At 41.6% G+C, this 19661-nt stretch overlaps 1 protein-coding gene across 2 annotated transcripts; it reads right to left on the reverse strand.

The window, feature by feature from the left end:
• Positions 1-55: 55 nt before the first annotated feature.
• LOC125714554 (galactocerebrosidase-like) lies at positions 56-10474 on the reverse strand. 2 transcript variants are annotated; one of them, XM_048985266.1, is made up of 17 exons: positions 10227-10474; positions 10040-10108; positions 9707-9770; positions 9464-9577; positions 9190-9329; positions 8991-9029; positions 8255-8382; positions 7019-7174; positions 6723-6847; positions 3994-4121; positions 3785-3874; positions 3578-3667; positions 3104-3248; positions 1917-2097; positions 1422-1585; positions 1254-1330; positions 56-1100 (listed from the first exon to the last, which is right to left on the reverse strand). In XM_048985266.1, the coding sequence occupies exons 1-17, from the start codon at positions 10371-10373 to the stop codon at positions 957-959; spliced, it is 2001 nt and encodes a 666-aa protein (XP_048841223.1). In that variant the 5' UTR covers positions 10374-10474; the 3' UTR covers positions 56-956. The 2 variants fall into 2 exon arrangements, with proteins under 2 accessions (XP_048841223.1, XP_048841222.1); XM_048985265.1 differs by lacking the exon at positions 8255-8382 and adding an exon at positions 7481-7611 and having other exon boundaries at positions 10227-10473.
• Positions 10475-19661: the final 9187 nt, after the last annotated feature.

Here is a 19661-nt window from a genome sequence, read left to right on the forward strand (position 1 = left end):
CAAGTGTTCCAACAAATTCTCTGAACCTTGAAAAAAGCACATCATTCAAAAAAAATCCACATGTAAAAATTCTTTATTTCAAACAAACAAATAAAGTGCTGCTGATCAGTATGTTTTACCTCATAGTTTATATTTAGTGCATTCCTTCCTGTATTAAACATATGGATTTCAGAATTTATTTTTTTTCGCTGTTTTCTGAACAAGGAGAAAAAGTCAAGTTCCCTTTATCAAAACATTAAGGTTTTATTACATCTGCACAGTTCCTTAATTATGAGCTGCATTGTTGGGGAACTGATTATGCAAAATGAAGGCACATGATCACAATAGCATTATTGTATAAAACATTCCCCATACCATTTGGCAGATATCACTTTTCAATTTCATTCAATAAGAAAAAATAAATCAATCCACTAAGGCACAGTTCATCATCTCAATGCTTGATTTAAGATGCATTACATCCAACTAAAGGGATAGCATGTAAGACATGAGTCTCATGAAGGAAACACACAAAGGTCTTGCTGGGGTTTATTTCCCTACATGAGAGAAACCAAAAACACATGTGATCTATTCCACGTGTTTTAGGACAATACAATTTCCAACCATTTTGATATAAGATTAAACTGGGCCAAATTCAATCTTCATTAACTAAAGGCTTTTTTTATCACAATAATCCCCCAAGTCACCAGTGTTTCATCTATTATTTTCACAAACTTTTAATCCATGATGTGAAACAGTATAATGTATTGGTATGGTCACACACTCTGGGAAATTCCCTGACCGCATAACCCGAACATCTCTGAGAAGTAGAAACCAAAGTATCTTGCGGTCACCCACATGGACGTGAGAGGGATGACCGAACGTGAAGCCTGGGTTTATAAAGGATCATGTTCCAGCATTTGCTTGTGTAGCTGAGTATGTATGTGAAGCCACCATGGCGATGCACAGGAACGTCACGGTCACTCTGCCTGAATCTCAAAGTTATCGAACTGAGCGAGTTCGAACGTGCTGGTGCCGATGGCCGCCCATCCGTTCTTGGGCTGTAGCACCACGGCCGACTTCCACAGTGGGTATCCATTCAGCATTCCCGAAGCAAAGTCACCCTACAAAGAAACGACGGGATTATTTGCAAAAAATTCTCAACCAGGTCTTTGTGACAAGGTGCTACTAATACTACTATTTTTAAATAATACTATTTTTGTTTTCACATCCTGGTTGATCAGGCACTTCCACAATTAGGAGGGTATAGAACAAACCTTGACTGTGAGGCTTAGCGTGTGCCAAACCCCAGCTTGTGTTCCAGACTGTCCTTCAGCAAGCACACTTTTTCCAGCTGGAGAATAAAGGAGGGGGGGGGAGGGTTGTCAGGAACATTTCAGGAGTACAGAACATGCCAGCATGTGTCTGAGAACGGAAGTATTGACCTATGTCATTGGTGACTTTATAGGTGCCATCCGCAAACACCCAGAAAAATACCCCCTTGGTGTTTCTGACAGCCTCTCCCCCCTGATCCACCCGAGCGGCGATGAACACCCCCCCTGTCTTGACAGTTTCGATGAAGATGTCACACGTTACTGTCAAGTTTTGCCTGCACAAAAAAAAAAAAAAAGAGAAGCGTTCTGACACAATGCACAGTTCTGTAATACGATGTAGCTCATGGCGGATGAGTTTGTTTCTTGTTTTTCTTCCCATTCATTCATTTTCGTGCATGAAATGAAACCAGCTAAACAGCTCCTATTGGTCACATGCACTTAGACAAATCGAACATAAACCAGCATTATTCACCGACAACATCTCAGAGGGCTCACAGAGGGATCAAAAGCACTAAAAATGGTATTTTCGCTGCAAGAGTTATGGCAGAGAAGCATCCAGGGCCCAAGCTGCAGCATTTCCACCGAGAGCGACATCAGAACACGCACCAGCTGTGGTCACCAATCACGCTGATGGTCTGGTCGGCATCCGAGGCCCAGGTGACAGGGCGCTGGGTGACCACCTGACGCAATGTGAACACATGTGGCCCTGGGTCCGTCAGGTTGATGAAGTACTCAAACACACCGGTCTGGTCAGCAAAGTTCGGCGCCTCACTGAAGGGAGGATTACCTAAGGAGCAAGTAAATCGTGCAGGTAAGTGAAGATGATTATTCTGTGCTGTTTGAGCCGATTAAAACGCTAACCTGCCTTGGTATGGCTGTGAAGTATTTACAGCTTAGGACAGTATGAGAATGACGCAGTTCATATACAGTATAGGCAGGGATGCATATAACTGGTACGCAAATAAGCATTCGCCGTATAAAGCAATGCGCATGGTAATTTCTTGTTGTAGCAGTGCAAATATGTATTTATATTATGTGCTGTTATGACAAGACATCACTGTGCAATTTAGCCTTTATACTGTGAAAGTAGTAACAATTGGTTACATAAATGTTAAAAAGCATGGTAATTTCTTGCCATAACAACGCAAAATGTGCATAACATAAATACACATTTACACTGCACTTGCAACAACAAGAAATTGTGGCATGCATCACTGTATATAGAATGTAAAATGTATGTAGTTGTGTTTTTGTCCCCTGAAGCAGCTGGAACAGCATGGGCCCTGGGATATTACGGTTCTCCTTGGCGTGCCGTACTTACAACCCTCGCTCATAAGGAGCAGCACATTCAGAGGTGCAAAGTGCAAGCTGAACCACAGTTTATTGCTTTATGTGTACAAGGGAAGAAGTATTGGATACAAGATGCAATCACCACGTGGTTGTCATGGTATAATCTTACAAAGTAATAACATAATTTCTAATACCTTGCTGTACCTTAGTTGTGGTTAAACTGTTTAAACTCACCCTTTGTTAAGCCACAAAAAGTGAAGAGAGTTTGCACACACACACACACACACACACACACACACACACACACACACACACACACACACACACACACACACACACACACACACACACACACACACACACACACACACACACACACACACACCTATCATATGCCTGGAAGCTTTAGAACTTAACAAAAAATTTTAAGTAACTGAAGTTAAGGAATGAAGGATTAGCGGAGATTATGAAATGAAGGTAAGCACGACTTCTTAGGCACTTACGGACTTTGAAGTCATCCTTGTACACTTTAGGAAAGGGGGCAGTGGGAGGTGGAGGAGGATAGACCCCTTTCTGGCCTGTAGTGATGGTGGTTAGTGTGTACACCTCATCCACATCCAGGTCCAGGGTGAAGGAGCCATTCACAAGCTGCACAATCATCAAAAAGCTGTGGTTTAACTAGAAGCAGTTTGCACATGTGACGTTTTTATAATGCATCAGTTTTAGGACACTTTAGTCACTGCGTTTACATACTGGGAGCTGAACTTACTGCATGGACTAATTCAAAGCTCAAAGGTTGAAAACTATTCTGTGCTAAAAGACAAGATCGTAAACAACACATTCAAAGTGTGAAGGTGACTTATCACTTCAGAAAAGAAGTAGAAGAAAAAACACAACTCGCTGAACCAAACAAAATTTTTTATATCTCTTAACAATAGACTCCCTTTGGGAATCTGAATGTTTTTAGAGTTACATACCTGGGTGGGTTCAAGTTTCTTAAAGAATGTGGAATTTTGAGTGCTGAAATCAAATTTGGAGTGCCACACTTGCAGTGATGTTACAGACCCCTGAAAAAAAAAATGAAATACTAAAAACAAAACAATTTCAGTTTGTACAGGAAAGCAAAATTGAGTTAAACAACGGACAGGTTATGAAGCGAAGCCGAGGCACTTTGAGATACGTACAAAGGATCCTTTCAACTGGAAGCGGGCAGTCTGGGCGGAAACATTGAAAGCTGGAAGTGGGGGTCTTATGCACTGAGAGTGATTGTGAGACTGAAACACAAAGCAGACGTTTGCACTGTGGAGTCAAGCTCATTTAAAAAAAGCCAGTACTATCATTTTCATTTAAACATGCATGCAGACTGATGACAGCCCGAATTGTCTTGGCTGACCATAGTTTCGATGACGATGGTGAGATTCCCCTGTCCGTCTGTCAGCGCCACGTAACTCCCCCCTTGCGCCAAATGCCCGACCGTCTGCAGGTACATCCATCCCGGATCGGTGAACTGAGTTGTGTGCGCTAAGTGGGAGAAAGAGATCCGTGTGAAGGAAAACACATCCGCGCAGCCTCCTGCCTCACACACATGGAAGATGATTGGTGGTATTTGCTGCCTTTCACGTTGGGTATTGATGCCCAGTATGAGGCGACCCTGAACTTACTCACAGATGTCTTCACGTCACCGTAAGTTCATTTATGGTTGACCTATGACTATGGGTGAAAATGAAAGTCACTGATGTCTTCTGTATAACCACCCATTCTGCTGCCAGCGCTTGTTACCGGAGATGGCTACGTGCTTAATTTTGCAAGTGCCTCAACAATGAGTGCGACGTATAATTAGTCAACTCCAAATCGGGGTGTCCGTATACTTTGACCAAATAATGTATAATGTGCTTAATGGCAGTGGCACAGCAGCTCAGCAAAAAGATAAAAACCAAGAAATTTTGTAATATTCTTACGGATATGTCGGCTCAGATGGAGAGCACTGACAGTCCTCACACACTGCGATGTATCTCACACCTTATCTTTCTGCAACTGTGTGTGTGTCATATGACTGGGAGGGTTAGATTCCAAACTGCAAAAGCTATTCTAGAAAACTGCGAGTGATTCAAGTTTATGTATTGAATACAATGGGGAAAATAATATATCTCACCAGGGTAGACTGTGACTAGTATAAAACTAAGCTGGTAAATTATACAATTGTAAACTAGCATGTTGCCATGGTAGCGCTACACTAGTGGTTTAGTCGTTAGGTCACAGACATCACTGCCATGCTGAAGTAACTCAAATCTTTTTTTTTTGCCTTAATGTGACACAGATCTGATCTTTTCAAATCAGATTTGAGTCACTTTCATATGTGGTACTAAATCTGATACGTATCCGATTCGCGGCCATGCGACCTGAATGTGAACGCTCAGATCGGAATTCATGTGGCTTTTTGCTTATACGCATGCGCTGACATCATCAGCCTGCGCAGGCAAGCTCATACCCACACGTCTTGGTGTAGCAGTTCCAGCAATAACTGCAAAAACAGAAAAAGCTAGCCGCCTGACTTTTTCTCCTTTTCGACCTGCTCATGTACAGCTGATTCACCGTTTGTCATCATCCAGAGCAAAGTGCGATACATGCGTGAGCTACTAACGCCTCCATTTTTAATGCCATGAGTCGTCCCACAGATATGACGTTTTCTGTTGCTGGTGATGCAGTTGACCCGTGTAAAAACATATCAATGTGCGCACGCGTGACTTTTCGGAGGACCACATTGCAGTCAGATAAAGGTCACTTGTAGTTATGAATGTGAACCGTCAAGAAAAAAATTAAAATAAAAAAAAAATTGGAATTGAACGATGCGGCCGGCAGCGTGAACGTAGCCTTAGAGTTATAAAGAGCAGCAAACAAAATGCTGCTCTCTTCTCCGTCATTCACAAACTGGAACTTGTCCAGGTATCAGATAATATTATATTAGATCAGGATGCACGATCCTGGGTAAAATATGAATCATGATCGATCATAGCTCTAAAATGCTGCCATAAAAAAAGGGCTATTTTGATGGGTCTAAAATTTGCTGAAATGCTGAACACGTCTCTTGGTTGTTACAATATTTGATATATTACTGTGTTGCCTTGAGGCCTTTTACTACAAGGTGAATAACATAAAATACAGACAAATGCATCACAAGCAGGTGTGTCCAAACTTTTGACCGGCACTCCGTAAACAGTCCCAAAGTACCTGCCCACAACGTTTATAGTTCCTTATTAAATCCGGCACAAAGATCAGTCTTTCGTTTTGTATAGAATTGGAAAAAACAAACAGCATACCACTGAACTGCACCAACAAGCTCGGCAAGTTTCATTGCTGGAATGTCATGCAAGAATGAGGTCACACAGTAGTACATATCAAGCAGCCCTAACAGGTATAAGTAATGGAAGAACAAAAAAAGATTAAAGCTGAGAAGAGGAATCAATCATCAAATTTGCAGATAATACTGGAGTCACAGGGCTGATGAGACAGCATATACACTAGTGGTTCTGCGATCTCGAAAAACTGGAAGCATTTCCACAGTTTTGGCCACTAGTGTAGAAAGGAAAAGGAAATTAAACTGGCCCGGGATTCTCAGTCAACAAGTTATGAGACATTCAAGAACATAAGACATTTATAAAATTAGAGGAGGCCATTCAGCCCATCAAGCTCATTTGGGGTGAACTCAACTGATAGCTCAGAGTTGTTAAAATCTTATCTAGCTCTGATTTAAAGGAACCCAAGTTCTTAGCTTGCGCTACACTAACAGGAAGACTATTCTATACTCCAACTAGAAGCTGTGTAAAGAAGTGTTTCTGCAAGCACCTTTGCCTGGTCCAATGACTTATATCCTGCATGTTATTGTTCAGAACCTTGTCCTTTTTGCCTAGTACTGCTTGTTTCGATGTTTTGTTGTTCACACTCTTGTATCATGCTCAGTGATCCTGCTTTATATAGCCTCCAAGTGTAATACAGTAACTTCCTTGAATCATGAACATAGATAGCTTGATGCTAGATCAGCTACTTCAGCATGATGCCACACTAGCAGGCATACAGGGGGGTTGCTGGCAACTCTAGTAGCTCACACTCTACATCCATCAGTACCCGTTATCCATATAGGAGACTCCACCACATAGTTTCCGCTCCATGGCTCCTCAGCGGTCATCAGTCCATCACGGCCAAACGACAGGTCTTCATAGTAACTGGCGATCAGATTCCAGGAAATGGTGCTGAATGACAAGAATAAAAAGTCAGTCTGCTGTAGGTAATATCCAAAACATACAGTATAATGTCAGTCTGGATCACAGTTTGGAATGTTTCAAGTATAAAAATGGACAGAGATTTAAAACTGTGTTGTGGTGAGCAGGTCAGGAAGAGCACATAGTAAAACAGGCCCATACGCTGTCATCTTGCCATTGATGTAGTTCTGGTTGAGGATACGGGCCCAGCATCCGCCGCCAATGTCGTCATTGAAGGTGCTGTAGTCCTCCGAGGCCCACAGGGGCTTCCCTGTCAATAGGGCCTCCTTGACAGTGATGGTGCCCGGATAGTGGGCCCTGTCGACACCGTAAAGGACACACATGCGTTCACAAGCGGTCCGTTACACACGGCATCACTCGAGGCTACAACAGCGCCACCTACGAGTTGAACATGAGAACTTCCAGTCATCAAATCAGAAAACCATCAACTTCCTAAAGCAGTGGGGAGTTCGGGAAGCAGAGGCGGCTATTAAAAGCCCTCCCTGCTCTTACTGAGCTTTGGAGAACTTTGTTTCCCCATGGCCTGGTAGCGAATGGATCGAAACTCGCCAAAGCGGCACTGGATCCACTCGTAAAACAGAAATGAAGTTTCGACATGCATACCCCAAGACTTCAACCGCTTTGGAGAGTTCTTGATCGAGAAGCACGGTCGTAGATATGGGCTGCCACAAGTTATCATTGGCCACGATTTTAACGTTTTCCAAACCACTTTTATCCAGGGTGTAACGCAGAAGCTTGGCAGCCACAGCAAGAAAAACAGAGAGAAAACACACATACGAGTGCTCAAGCTTAGCACTGGCTGTGCTTACAAAGAACCGAGTACACAATACAACCCCTCCCCCATCAATCTACATCTTCCTTCTATTCCATCACCTGCAGATCTAACTTCAACTAATTATAAACTTGACAACCCTTTAGGTGGAGAACTAAAACAGAATATGTAGATGTTGGATGGTAGCACGGTTGAGAACCCTTGGAACATATCTTTCAACAGAGGTACAAGTGCATGCATCCTACATGTACCAAACACTGCTTCAGATCATTATATTTATTTAAAAAAAGTAAATAAAAATCAGCCACCAACATTCACTGTCAGGTGTTGCTTTTGATAAAAACCACCCTGAATGACAGGTAGTTGGAAATAGAGCCCCGCAGAGCTTAAAGACAGATCTACAAGCATATAGGAAGCTTAAAATAAAAATAAAAAGATTCCAAACCCCCTTTTTGCTTGCATCTGCTGTGTTAGTTACTACATGACAGAGCTCACCATGGGGAAACAAAGCCTCCCTACAAGCCAGCACCATTATTGCGGGATGCATTTATTTCCTCCTCTTTTCTGCAGAAAAATTACCTCCCGTATCTCACATCCTTACTTACCCTATCACCTCGACCGCATCGTTGAGATACGAGTCGGTTATCATGGCAACGGAGATGTCCCAGTTGTCATCGGCAGCGATGATGCCAATGTGAGTTAAGCCAACCTTATCCAACGTGTCACGGAGGACCTTGGCGACACACAACGTTCTCAGCAAAGCAAGCGGTGAGCGGCTGCCTGAAGGAGCTTACCCAGCAATTTTAGGGAGGCAGAGCTCCAAAGCCTCAGTTTCATACTTTTCAAATGGATGAAATGATAGGCACTCCTTTAGCGTGTGTACTACTGGCTTTCACGTTCCAATCATGCATTTTATTGCGTGACATTTTCAAATCACTTTATTCTTTAACTTTCAGATAAATAAGGGACACATTGAGAATAAAGCCAAAGGAGAGGTTGAAGACTCTTATTATATGTGCCAAGCCAGTAGAGCACACATTGAAATGTGTGATTAACCCCCCCCCCCCCCTCCCCTCCCCCCTTTTCCTTATTGGTTAATTTAATCACATTTTTCTCTTGGCCTTTCAAAATCTGTACAAATGTTGGTGGCTGATTATAAGTCAGAGAAAATATAACAAAACATTTTAAGCAAACTATAAGCACACAAACTTCAGGGGTGCATAAGTACAGTCCTGCAGGTGCTGCTGTTTACAACCAAAGAAGCAAAAGCTGTCCACCTCTGGCATCCATTATGGATGAGAAGAATCGGCTACAAATATGACAAACACGAAAATAGCTTACCTTAATGTAATTGCTGTTAAACTTTCTTTCATTCCATATCTGGATTGAACACAAAACAAAAGTTTGTCTAAACACCCAACCAAACATTCAAAGTCACACACATTGCAAAGTCAATATTTAGTCTTTTCCTGCTGTTAAATTTATTCTGGAAAACGTGAATGTGTCTCGTTAAGACCAGTGAAAAATCAGGTACACATACCCCTATATAATCAATGTCCAAGTCATGGTACTGTTTTGCCCCAATAATCCAGGAAACAACATAGTAGGCAGTGATGTCTGGATAGTCATAAGGCCAGTTGGTTCCATGCCCAACCCAACCAGGGAATGCCCAGGGCAATCCTTCAGAAAAGCAGAATTAAATAATATGCACGTTAATAGAATTTTATTTATACTAATGTTGAATGTTTCTCTCGTATTCTATGTTTGTTTTAGAGAAAGTCAAGACCACGAATATGAAAGTACAGGCACTTTACCAACTAGAGTGATGTTGGGGTTGCGGTTCTTCGCTTCTTTCATGAGCCACCACTCATAACCCCGGAAATAGTTTTCGTCATTTTCGTTATGCATGTGCGAAGGCTCCGTTCCATCTGTCAAAACACCCACAGCAGCTTTTATTGAAAGTCCCTTCCTCGTTCTTACAGCTGCCGACGTTTCCAGGAACAATTCCGGATAAATCCCTCCATTACTGAGGGTGCAGCCGCCGTTAATCTTCTTACCAGTGGTCTGAGCATCGCCTCCAATTTCGACTTTGATGATGTCTAAGGAGGCACCGAAATTTGGCTGGAAAACAAACCTGGATCGTTTAGTAAATAGTATATACTTAACGTGCCCACACCCACCCACACACACACACACACACACACACACACACACACACACTTAAGACTCATCAAAACTATTTTGGGAAATTTTAGATGCCAAGATATTTCAAAATAATGACAATGCAAAAAATAAAAACCATAGTAATTCCCGTAACGTGCCGTACAGTATACAGTCGTAGATACTCTATTAACAATGTTAAATGAACTGGAAACACGCAATCGTCGTACCTTGAATAGGTAATCCAATATTTGGCTCCGGTACGGTTCGGCGTAGTTGACCAGCAGCCTAGTTGTCGCCTAAAATGTGGTAAGAAATTGTAATTACAGACTAGCAAGTTAAATGCTGTACTTGCAGATAAAGGGATTATCTATTTAAAAGCCTCCCTATCCGAATGACAATTAAGGGAATACTTACTCCGCCGCCGCTTAAACCACCAATCCCATCGAATCGCCTTCCCAACCCAACTTTGTCGTCCAAGACGTAATCATCCGCGCCGCTCAAACGGAGACACAAACACATCCACGTACAGAACTGAACGAAGCCATTCCGAGAAGCAAACATCTTCTGGGAAGTGCAACACTGTCCACCACTGCACTATGAATGACTGTAGCGAAAACGACAATCAGAGTTATATGCGGGAGTCATATGATTTGTGTCCGCGGGTCATATGACTGAGCGCACTTCCGGGTTCGCGGCTGAGAGCGCTGTGGCGACAGAGGGGTTGCCAGCTTTGGACGCTGTGCTGGAGTAAGATTCTCAATTCTGCACACACATTTAAATTTATTTTAAGTGAGTTTTATTGCCTTGTAAACAGTCTATTGTTTGCAGACTGGCCCAATGTTTTTGATGTAGCTAAATTTAGGTTTATGGCGGAAAACTATAGATATTTGTCGTAAGATTTCTTGCATGAGCGTGAGAGGCGCGTGAGTGTCACTTCAGATGAGCGAGAGCTGGCAACCCTAAGACAAGTAAAGGCATAGAAGGAACAAAAATTAGTTATCTGCCGGTTAAAGCGCATGTAGATGAACCCCCCGGATCACCATTACAGTATTTTTGTGTGCATTTGTAATTGCTATAAGTAGTAACAACTAAAATGGAATGATGTATCAAACGAGAATTTAAATGAAAGAGTTTTATGTTTTATTTTTTTTAATAAGGAAACGCCGGGAGAGAGTCAGGTGACAGGTGAAGTTGATAGTGTAGCGCGACACTTCTCGTTTATCCGCCTTTATCTCTAAAGATGCAAATAGATATTTTGTCTGTTTGACCAAACCGCGGAGTATTCAATTTAAATGGCCTCTTTTATGTTCATGTTCCCCTTCCTTTTGACTGAGTCCTCGCCCTGTACCAGGAAAGAAACACCTGTTTCCTAACAGACGTAATTCACGACCCTGACATCCTCACATCAACCCTGCAGAAAAACCAGCTGTTTGACCGATCTGAGATAGTTGATCATCTTACGGTATGTTTTTGCATGCTGGCTTGATGGTTTAGCTGGTCATACCCGCTTACGATGATCATTCTAGCTAGTTTAGCTGGCAATACCAGCCTGATCGACTTGATAGGCTCCCCCCCACCAGCATGAGCAACTAGTGGCACACCTAGATAAACCGGGACATGGCCTTATAAGATCATCTTATACCAGCTAAAACCAACTACCAACATGAGCTGTTTTTTTTCCGCAGCCGGGAGGTGTGTGTATAATATTCATTTGAAAATGTGAAAATGCTACGGAGGTATTTATTGAGAAAGCAAGTGCACTATTTGAGTTTCAGCGACAGCTGGACCTTAGCGGTATCCCACAATTATTTTTTATCCGTAACACTGAAAGAAAAAGTATTCACCAACACCTATATCATCCATGTGAAAAAGTAATCGCCCCCTACACCTAGTGCTTGGTTGTGCCACCTTTGACAGTAACAGAAACACAAACAGGAAGGAGACGCAGTCTTTGGCATGAATTATGTCAGATGTACCAGGACCCATGTCTTCCAAATAGTTCCACTTTTGACTCATCAGTCCACAGAAACATTCTCCCAAAAGTGTCTTGGTCTGTCACATGGACTCGGTGTTTTTTTAAATGTGAGGTTAGGGATGCAGACGTGTTGTTTACTCAGGTCACTCTTTGTATTATGCTAAATTTGTTTGGAGATCAGACAATTAAGTGTCATGGATATGCAAAAATGGAGGGAATCACAAAGAGAACAAATATTTTGTCCCTGCACTGTAGATAAATACTATCGTTCTTTTACACATGCAGTGGGGAAAACTGCGGCGTAGCTTTGAATGATGTGTTTTCAGCTATTATTATTATTATTATTATTATTATTATTATTTAGATATTACAATATGTACAACTCATAATAATTTTATTATTCATTTTTATTATTTATTTATTATCATAATTCATTATACATTTTGATTTAATTTTGTGATATATTATTAGTGATGGGGCGGCATGGTGATGCAGTGGTTAGCACGGTTTCCTCACACCTCTGAGACCCGGGTTCGAGTCTCCGCCTGGGTCACATGTGTGTGGAGTTTGCATGTTTTCCCAATGTCGTTGTGGAGTTTCCTCCGGGTACTCCGGTTTCCCCCCACAGTCCAAAAACATGCTGAGGCTAATTGGACTTACGGGCTAATTGGCCCGTAGGTGTGCGTGTGAGAGTGAATGGTGTGTGAGTGTGCCCTGCGATGGGCTGGCTCCCCATCCTGGGTTGTTCCCTGCCTCGTGCCCATTGCTTCCGCGATAGGCTCCAGACCCCCCGCGACCCAGTAGGATAAGCGGTTTGGAAAATGGATGGATGGATGGATGGATTATTAGTGATTTAGCTTAAAGTTGACCAAACTAGACTTTTACAACGGACTACAATAATGCCTAGTTTCACCACTAGGTGGCACCAAACTACAGCAAAACCGCCTGATTGAGTATTATTCAATCCTGTTCTAACTGGAACGTTTTAATTTTCATGTATTTTTGTCAGTAAGAATACCTTAAACAAGATGCCATAATGCTGTCCTATTTATGTCATTTTGTTGGAAAGTCATTATAGAACATGGTGTCCTGGTTATGGACGCAAACCTCGAGTGCTGTGACTCGCAATACCTCCTCTGTCTCTGCTGAGGTGGCACGTTCTCGCCCTTTTCTGTGCATGCGTGCCCTGTGATGAATTGGGATTTTTCTGGGTGTTCTTCGTGCAAGCTTCAGATTCTCTGTGATTCCGGAGGCAGAGATGGGCATTATTTCAATGAAATGTATTTAAAATAATTACTTTTCATTATTTTATACTTGGCTGGATGAAAAAAAAGATTAAATTTGTAACAAAATACTTTGAGAGATGTATGTTATGTGTTTAGAATATTTAAATACTTAGGAAAATGTTATTTAACATTTTAAGAACCTTCATTTTAAGAACCTTTATCAGCAGGATTACAGACTTGTTAATATAGCCCATAATTGTCTTTGGCTAGATGTAAGTAAATCACGTGACACACCCTGTTGAACTCAGCTTGCTTGTCGTGAACTTCATTTTCCCTTGAGCAGTAATCCAAGGAAAAGAAGCTGCATTGGAGCTTGGTACAAATTGCCTTAAGGGAAAGTATGCAATAAAATGTGCTGTCAGATATTGCTCACTGAATGTCATTATAGGGCAGAAAAATATAGCAATTAGCAAACAGCAGTGTTGCGTTCTAGAACTTGTGGATTAACTTGCTAGCCTGCTACTGTTATTCTAGTTAATTTCGACAGGCATGCCCAGGCATTGGCATATGGTGCCATATATGGAGGCCTTCAATAACGATAAATCAGGCTAGCTTCTTTTGTTCCTAAGGACAAAACTGAATTTGCATCAGCTATTCGTAGGTATTTTCATAGCCACTGAGCCTGTGTAAAACGAAGAACCTACTGGTCAACTTGGCGTTGCATATTATATGCATCGTTCAGTTTTTTTAATTGTTTTTTTTGTTTTTTTTTAGCGTATATCTGTCTTTCTTTGTTGAGTTTGCGCGTGTAAGACAAGCCAGTTAATTCATGCATTATCATAATTAACGCTCACGCATGCTTTGGCACCCCTGTCAGGCACTGCCATGAATTATGTGGGAAACCCTGGTATAAATTAAGTATGTAGTGGTTCTGAAAACCAAATGGTCATGATCTCGTATCATAGTTCCATTCTGGAACCATGATAACCCCCCCCCCCCCAATCACAACTTGCTGCTGCAGGTGCAGCATGTTGAGCAATCTGATGGCAATCCTTTTCCTCTTAGATCAAACTGCATAAACAAAGCAAAACAGTATTTCATACTTACTTTTCTAATGTTGCAAAAGTAATTTTTCATTACACAATTAATGAATAACGCATGCTAATCACAAAATTTTACATTACTATTTTACATGTATTTTTGTATTTTCAAATGACAAAATACTTGTATTTTAATTAAAAACATTTTCTCACACTGGTATTTTATGTTTTATATTTTCAAATTTGATGCGTGAGTGTTTGTACTGTAATCAGTCACATGATGTATATGTGCCCATTTCTGACTACAGGAAGAGTGGGTTCTTTCACAATACACTCTGGATTGCACTCACTGCACCCTGGATTGCACTCACTGCACTCTGGATTGCACTCAATACACTCTGGATTGCACTCACTGCGCTTTGGATTGCACTCACTGCACTCTGGATTGCACTCACTGTACTCTGGATTGCAGTCAATTCACTTTGGATTGCACTAACTGCCCTCTGGATTGCACTCACTGCACTCTGGATTGTAATTCCAACCATGTAGGAATTCCTAATATTTACACGCGCGGCTCATTTAGCATGTAACTGAGCATTGGCTATGTGTTATATCAGTCCCAGCAGCTGGGCCCCCACCGCTCCCATATGCTGGTCCTCCAGCCCAGAGGTAATTCTGCTCCTGGCCCCCTGCAGGAAAACACTCAGCTATGCTATTACAAAACCAAAGTGCCGAATGCACAGTGGGCAGAGCTGCTCCTTGCAGCTCCCTTTTATTACTCCTGTGAAGGTTGTGAGAGTAAGGCGCTTATGTCTTGAGGGCCAGAGCCTGGCAGATGTGGGCATCTGTATTGCACCATGTGGCTCTGAGCTGGGCCGAGCCCAGCCGATGGCAATCCTTTTCCTCTTGGATCAAACTGCATAACCAAAACAAAACAAAACAAAACAGTATTTCATACTATATATGAAGAATAGATGTTTTTCCATCCTCTGTCTCTGTAATCCAGTTCTTTCCCTTCATGTTTTGCTGCTTTGAAATCAGCTTTAGCTGTTCTTTGACTATGGTCAGCCCATCCGTTATGTAATTCCTGTTGATATGTCAACCTTCAGTTCTGATAAGCAACCCCAAGGCCTACTTTGATTTCTCTTTCTTCCTTCTTCTGTTATTTCGTTGCATAAATGTTGCATCTGCATTCAGACGTAACTCATAGACTAAATGCTCCCTGGCAACTGGCACTTCTCTGGTTGCCTTTCCTTCCTGTGGGACACTTTTTAAATTCCCAGCACTCAGCAGCACATGCATTCCATGCCTGTCTGCAGAAGCCGTAGCGCCTTATGATGTGATAAGCTACCTGGGCTGTTCACATTGTCTCTGAAAGCCTTGCTGTCAGACTTGCAGGAGAGATGTCTTTCACGCCTTAAGATGTATTTTCTTTAAAGCCAACGCTGGAAATGTGGGTGAACTAGATCACAGTGAGAAGAAACAGGATGTTGGACTTATAAGGTAGAGCAATAAGGATGAAAAGTTCTGGCCCATAAGCACCACAGGGTGGGCTGGTGTTCAGTTAACCTTGATTTTCCTTCATATCTCCAGGGTTGTGAATTTTGTGCCTGGATATATGGTTCTGGGAGACTGAGCAAAATGCAATGGATGTAATGTCCATCCATCCATCCATCCATCCATCCATTTTCCAAACCGCTTATCTTACTGAGTCGCGGGGGGTCCGGAGTCTATCCCGGAAGCAATGGGCATGAGGCAGGGAACAGCCCAGGATGGGGGGCCAGCGCATCGCAGGGCACACTCACATACCATTCACTCACACATACACACCTATGGGCAATTTAGTAACTCCAATCAACCTCAGCATGTTTTTGGACTGTGGGTGGAAACCGGAGTACCCGGAGGAAATCCCACAATGACATGGGGAGAACATGCAAACTCCACACACATGTGACCCAGGCGGAGACTCGAACCCAGGTCCCAAAGGTGTAAGGAAACAGTGGTAACCACTGCACCACCATGCCACCCCTGGATGTAAAGTCATCTAACATAATGTTTCCAGAAACTGATATATAACAGTGGTAAATTACATGAATTAATGATAACATTCATAATTTATCATCTAATTGACAAACCCATTTGACAACCTGCTGACATGTAGTTGGTACTGTATTCGCTTTGTAGGCATAGTTTGAGATAATTCCTTTCTCAGTATTAACCACCAGGTGGCAGACCAGTGCATCCTTAACATCCAAGCTATTGGAAGGGCTGACATACCCTGATCATTAAGTGTTGGAGACTTTGAAGTGTACATTTTAATAAGTACAGGAGTAACACCTGAAAGTGCTGTGAAGTGGGTTAATGTCTGTGTTTCTCTTCAATAATCGCAGTAAATCAATTGAAGGTGAAGCTGCAACAAAATTTGGCACGATCTGTGATGCTGAAGGACTGGCATTTGGATTTGGCAGCCTTGCTCCGGGATGTGTTGTTAGTAACAAGAGTGGTGTGTGTGTGTGTGTGTGTGTGTGTGTGTGTGTGTGTGTTTGTTAAATCCTAAAAAAATTCACCTTGACAATGCATGTGGAAATGTTCTGAGTAAAAAAAAAACTCACAGCTCCTTCTTTCCGTGAATAAATGATGCTGGAAAATGTCAAACTTACCAGCTTCTTTGATCTGTGTTCAGGGTCAGGTTAAGATTCAGTATTATTACATTGAAGGTAGTGGATGTATTACTACCTAAACAGAAAGATACCGTAGATTTCGATGGGGAAATAAGGTGAGAGACAGAAGGCTGTAAGAAGTTTTACTTGCTGTGTCCAGAGTACAGTATTGATTTTGTGTTTATTATGCATTTGGGTCATAATTCTGCAGTAAGCACAGAAACTTAACTGCGTGACGTTTGCAACATCATGTTGGTATCTGCCTTATCTGTCTGTCCTGTTGGTGTCTGTCTGTGTCTGTCCATCTGGTTTAGCAAGAATAAAAACAAGAAATTCAATTGTCAAAAAGTATTCTATGTTACTGTTGTTTTAAGTATCTACAGTTAAATGTTGCCAGCCTAGATAAGTATGCAGAGTCAGAAATTACTACCCATCTTGCACTACGCTTCCTTGCTGTGCTGTTTGAAACATTTTTTTCTGTAACAGAGAATTACAGGAAACACCACACACCACACAAAAAGGGAAGAATGCTCGTTGCTAAAATGTCATGCATATATTATTACTTTCACACACAGCAACATAGATATGCATGTTGGTACTCATATCTCTGTTCATTTCTATGGGAAAAAAACCTTAATCCCAACCCAGCTCTAACCTTAAGTAACCGAACAGAATACAAGATGTTTGGCATTTTTAGTTTTTTGATTGCAGTCACAGTGTAAGGAAAATGGTCCCCACAACATCAAAATAGCAGCTTTTTATGACATTGTGGGGACATTTGGTCAAGACCAGCAAAAAATGACAAGGCCACTATTTGAGTGTGACATTCAAAGCCACCTCCTAACTGAGGTCATACATAACGTTTCCTGTCCATTTTGTTGCCCCCAAAATGGATGCCAGCAGATGTAAATCTGAACGATGGGCTTCCTGTTATCTCACTGAGATTCCAGAGGCACCTTCCTCCAGCGTCTCACGCTCCCTCCGATGAGCTGAAGCATAACAGCCAGCGAAAAGCTACAGAGGCATGATTTCATGAGATCCGACTGGCTCTTTTTAACATCATTTTCGTGCAGTTTGACCTGCTCTCACGTGCTCAGCGCTGATGCTGAAATGATCATTCGCTTTGTTTTAGCGAAATGCCGAGATAGTCAATGTTTGAGTTTGTTTTTTTTTTTTAAGTTACAGCTACGAAAGGGAAATGACGGGTCATAATTTGACGTAGAGACATATTATGGTATGCTTTGTGAATATAAACCCTGAAAGAAGCACACATTGTTCCCCCATTCCCCCCATCCCGGTGATACAAGACACAGATGCAATCTGCACAACTAAAAATAAATCAGGTGAACTAAAATGTCAGTCATCAAACCCGGCTGCTTATCAAACTAAAAACAACTGAGTAACATGCCAGACAGGCTATCAGACTAACTCTCACAGCCTGATGCAGCTACCTTGCCTGTTATCATTTTGATACTATCTCCAGTGCATCATTATACACTCATGCTAACAGTCACTGACAGTATGATGTGGGATGTGTATTAAATTCAGAAAATAATAATGCTAAAAACAGGCTAAATGTTTTTTTTAATGCTGTTATTGTAACTAAAGCCCTTTGCAGGTTTTCACAGAGCAACTTGTCTGCCGTGATCAGCTGTTTCTCACCTCACATCAGTCATAAGGTGATGATGATTATTTAGCCAAGTTTTTATAGTTGGGACTAATCAGCTGGTACTGATCTTATGGGAGCCCCTAAAGATGAATACAGGCAAAGCACTACGTTTACCTCCATGCCAGAACCTGCTGCTTAATACTGTTTTCAATTTTATGTGGTCAAACCTTCTTTATATCGTTTGCCTCCCGGTGCTACACAGAATGTCCTCCTTGGTTTGCCATTTATCTTCTAAAATGACAAAATATTTCTGTACAGTCATTGTTTATGTTACAATTTTTTCCCCCCAAATTATTCCTTCAATTCAATTATCATTGTGCTATTAGCTTGCTTATGACTTAATTACCCATAACAAATTACTGGCTCATAACACTATCAAGTTGGTATTTTCATTAGTGTGATTGTCAGTTAGCTTTGCCTTTACTTAGAAGATCACTGTAAATGAATTGCAGATCCATTCTTCAACTCTCAGATCAGCTTGCTACAGTACTTCTACACATCGCCATTATCTGCCAGTCGAAAAAACATCTATCTTTGTCTGACCTTGCTGGACCTCGTACATGACCATCACGATACGCTAATGACCACACACATCATCACCACGTTAATGTTTGGATTGAACTTGTCATCTTATGGACAGTTTAATGGCGCACTATGGCAAAGTAACCACCTTGAGACTAGGAGAGGTGCCTAGCGAGTAATGTGATAAATGTGAGGAATTACCTGAAGTAGCATTAGCAGCGTTTATCTAACAGCTGTAGTAGAAGAAGAAACTACTTCTCTTCATAGCCCAGATTTGTACAATAAAAACTGGAGTATTTCCCAGGGTTTTAATAGATTAACTTCATACATTTACATAAATATTCTTATTTTTATATTTTCTATTCTAGTACAATATTTTTGTAGGGATATATTTGAATATGACATGTAACGTGTTTTTGTACAGTGCACTAACTAAACTTTTTGTCCAAAATTGCTTGTATGTATAAATAAATACACACAAAACAGTCTGGACCTGAATTTGAGTCCACATACGAATGGACTTGTTCTTGTCAAGCACTCTGGTGAATTTTTACTCTTGACTTCGACTCAAACACTTGTCACTTATAAATCTTCCACAGTGTTGCAAGACTGGGCAGGTTCCCACCCAATTTGGTGGTTTTGAACTTTTGATCTTGCGGGTCAAAATTGCTTTGGGCGGGTAAACAAAATTTGAGCTGTTTTGGGATCAGTTTGGCGGTTTTCATACAATGTATAGGCTAAAAGGCAAGAGTGCATT

Source organism: Brienomyrus brachyistius, chromosome 19, assembly GCF_023856365.1.
Source record: "Brienomyrus brachyistius isolate T26 chromosome 19, BBRACH_0.4, whole genome shotgun sequence".
Classification (NCBI taxonomy): Eukaryota; Metazoa; Chordata; class Actinopteri; order Osteoglossiformes; family Mormyridae; genus Brienomyrus; species Brienomyrus brachyistius.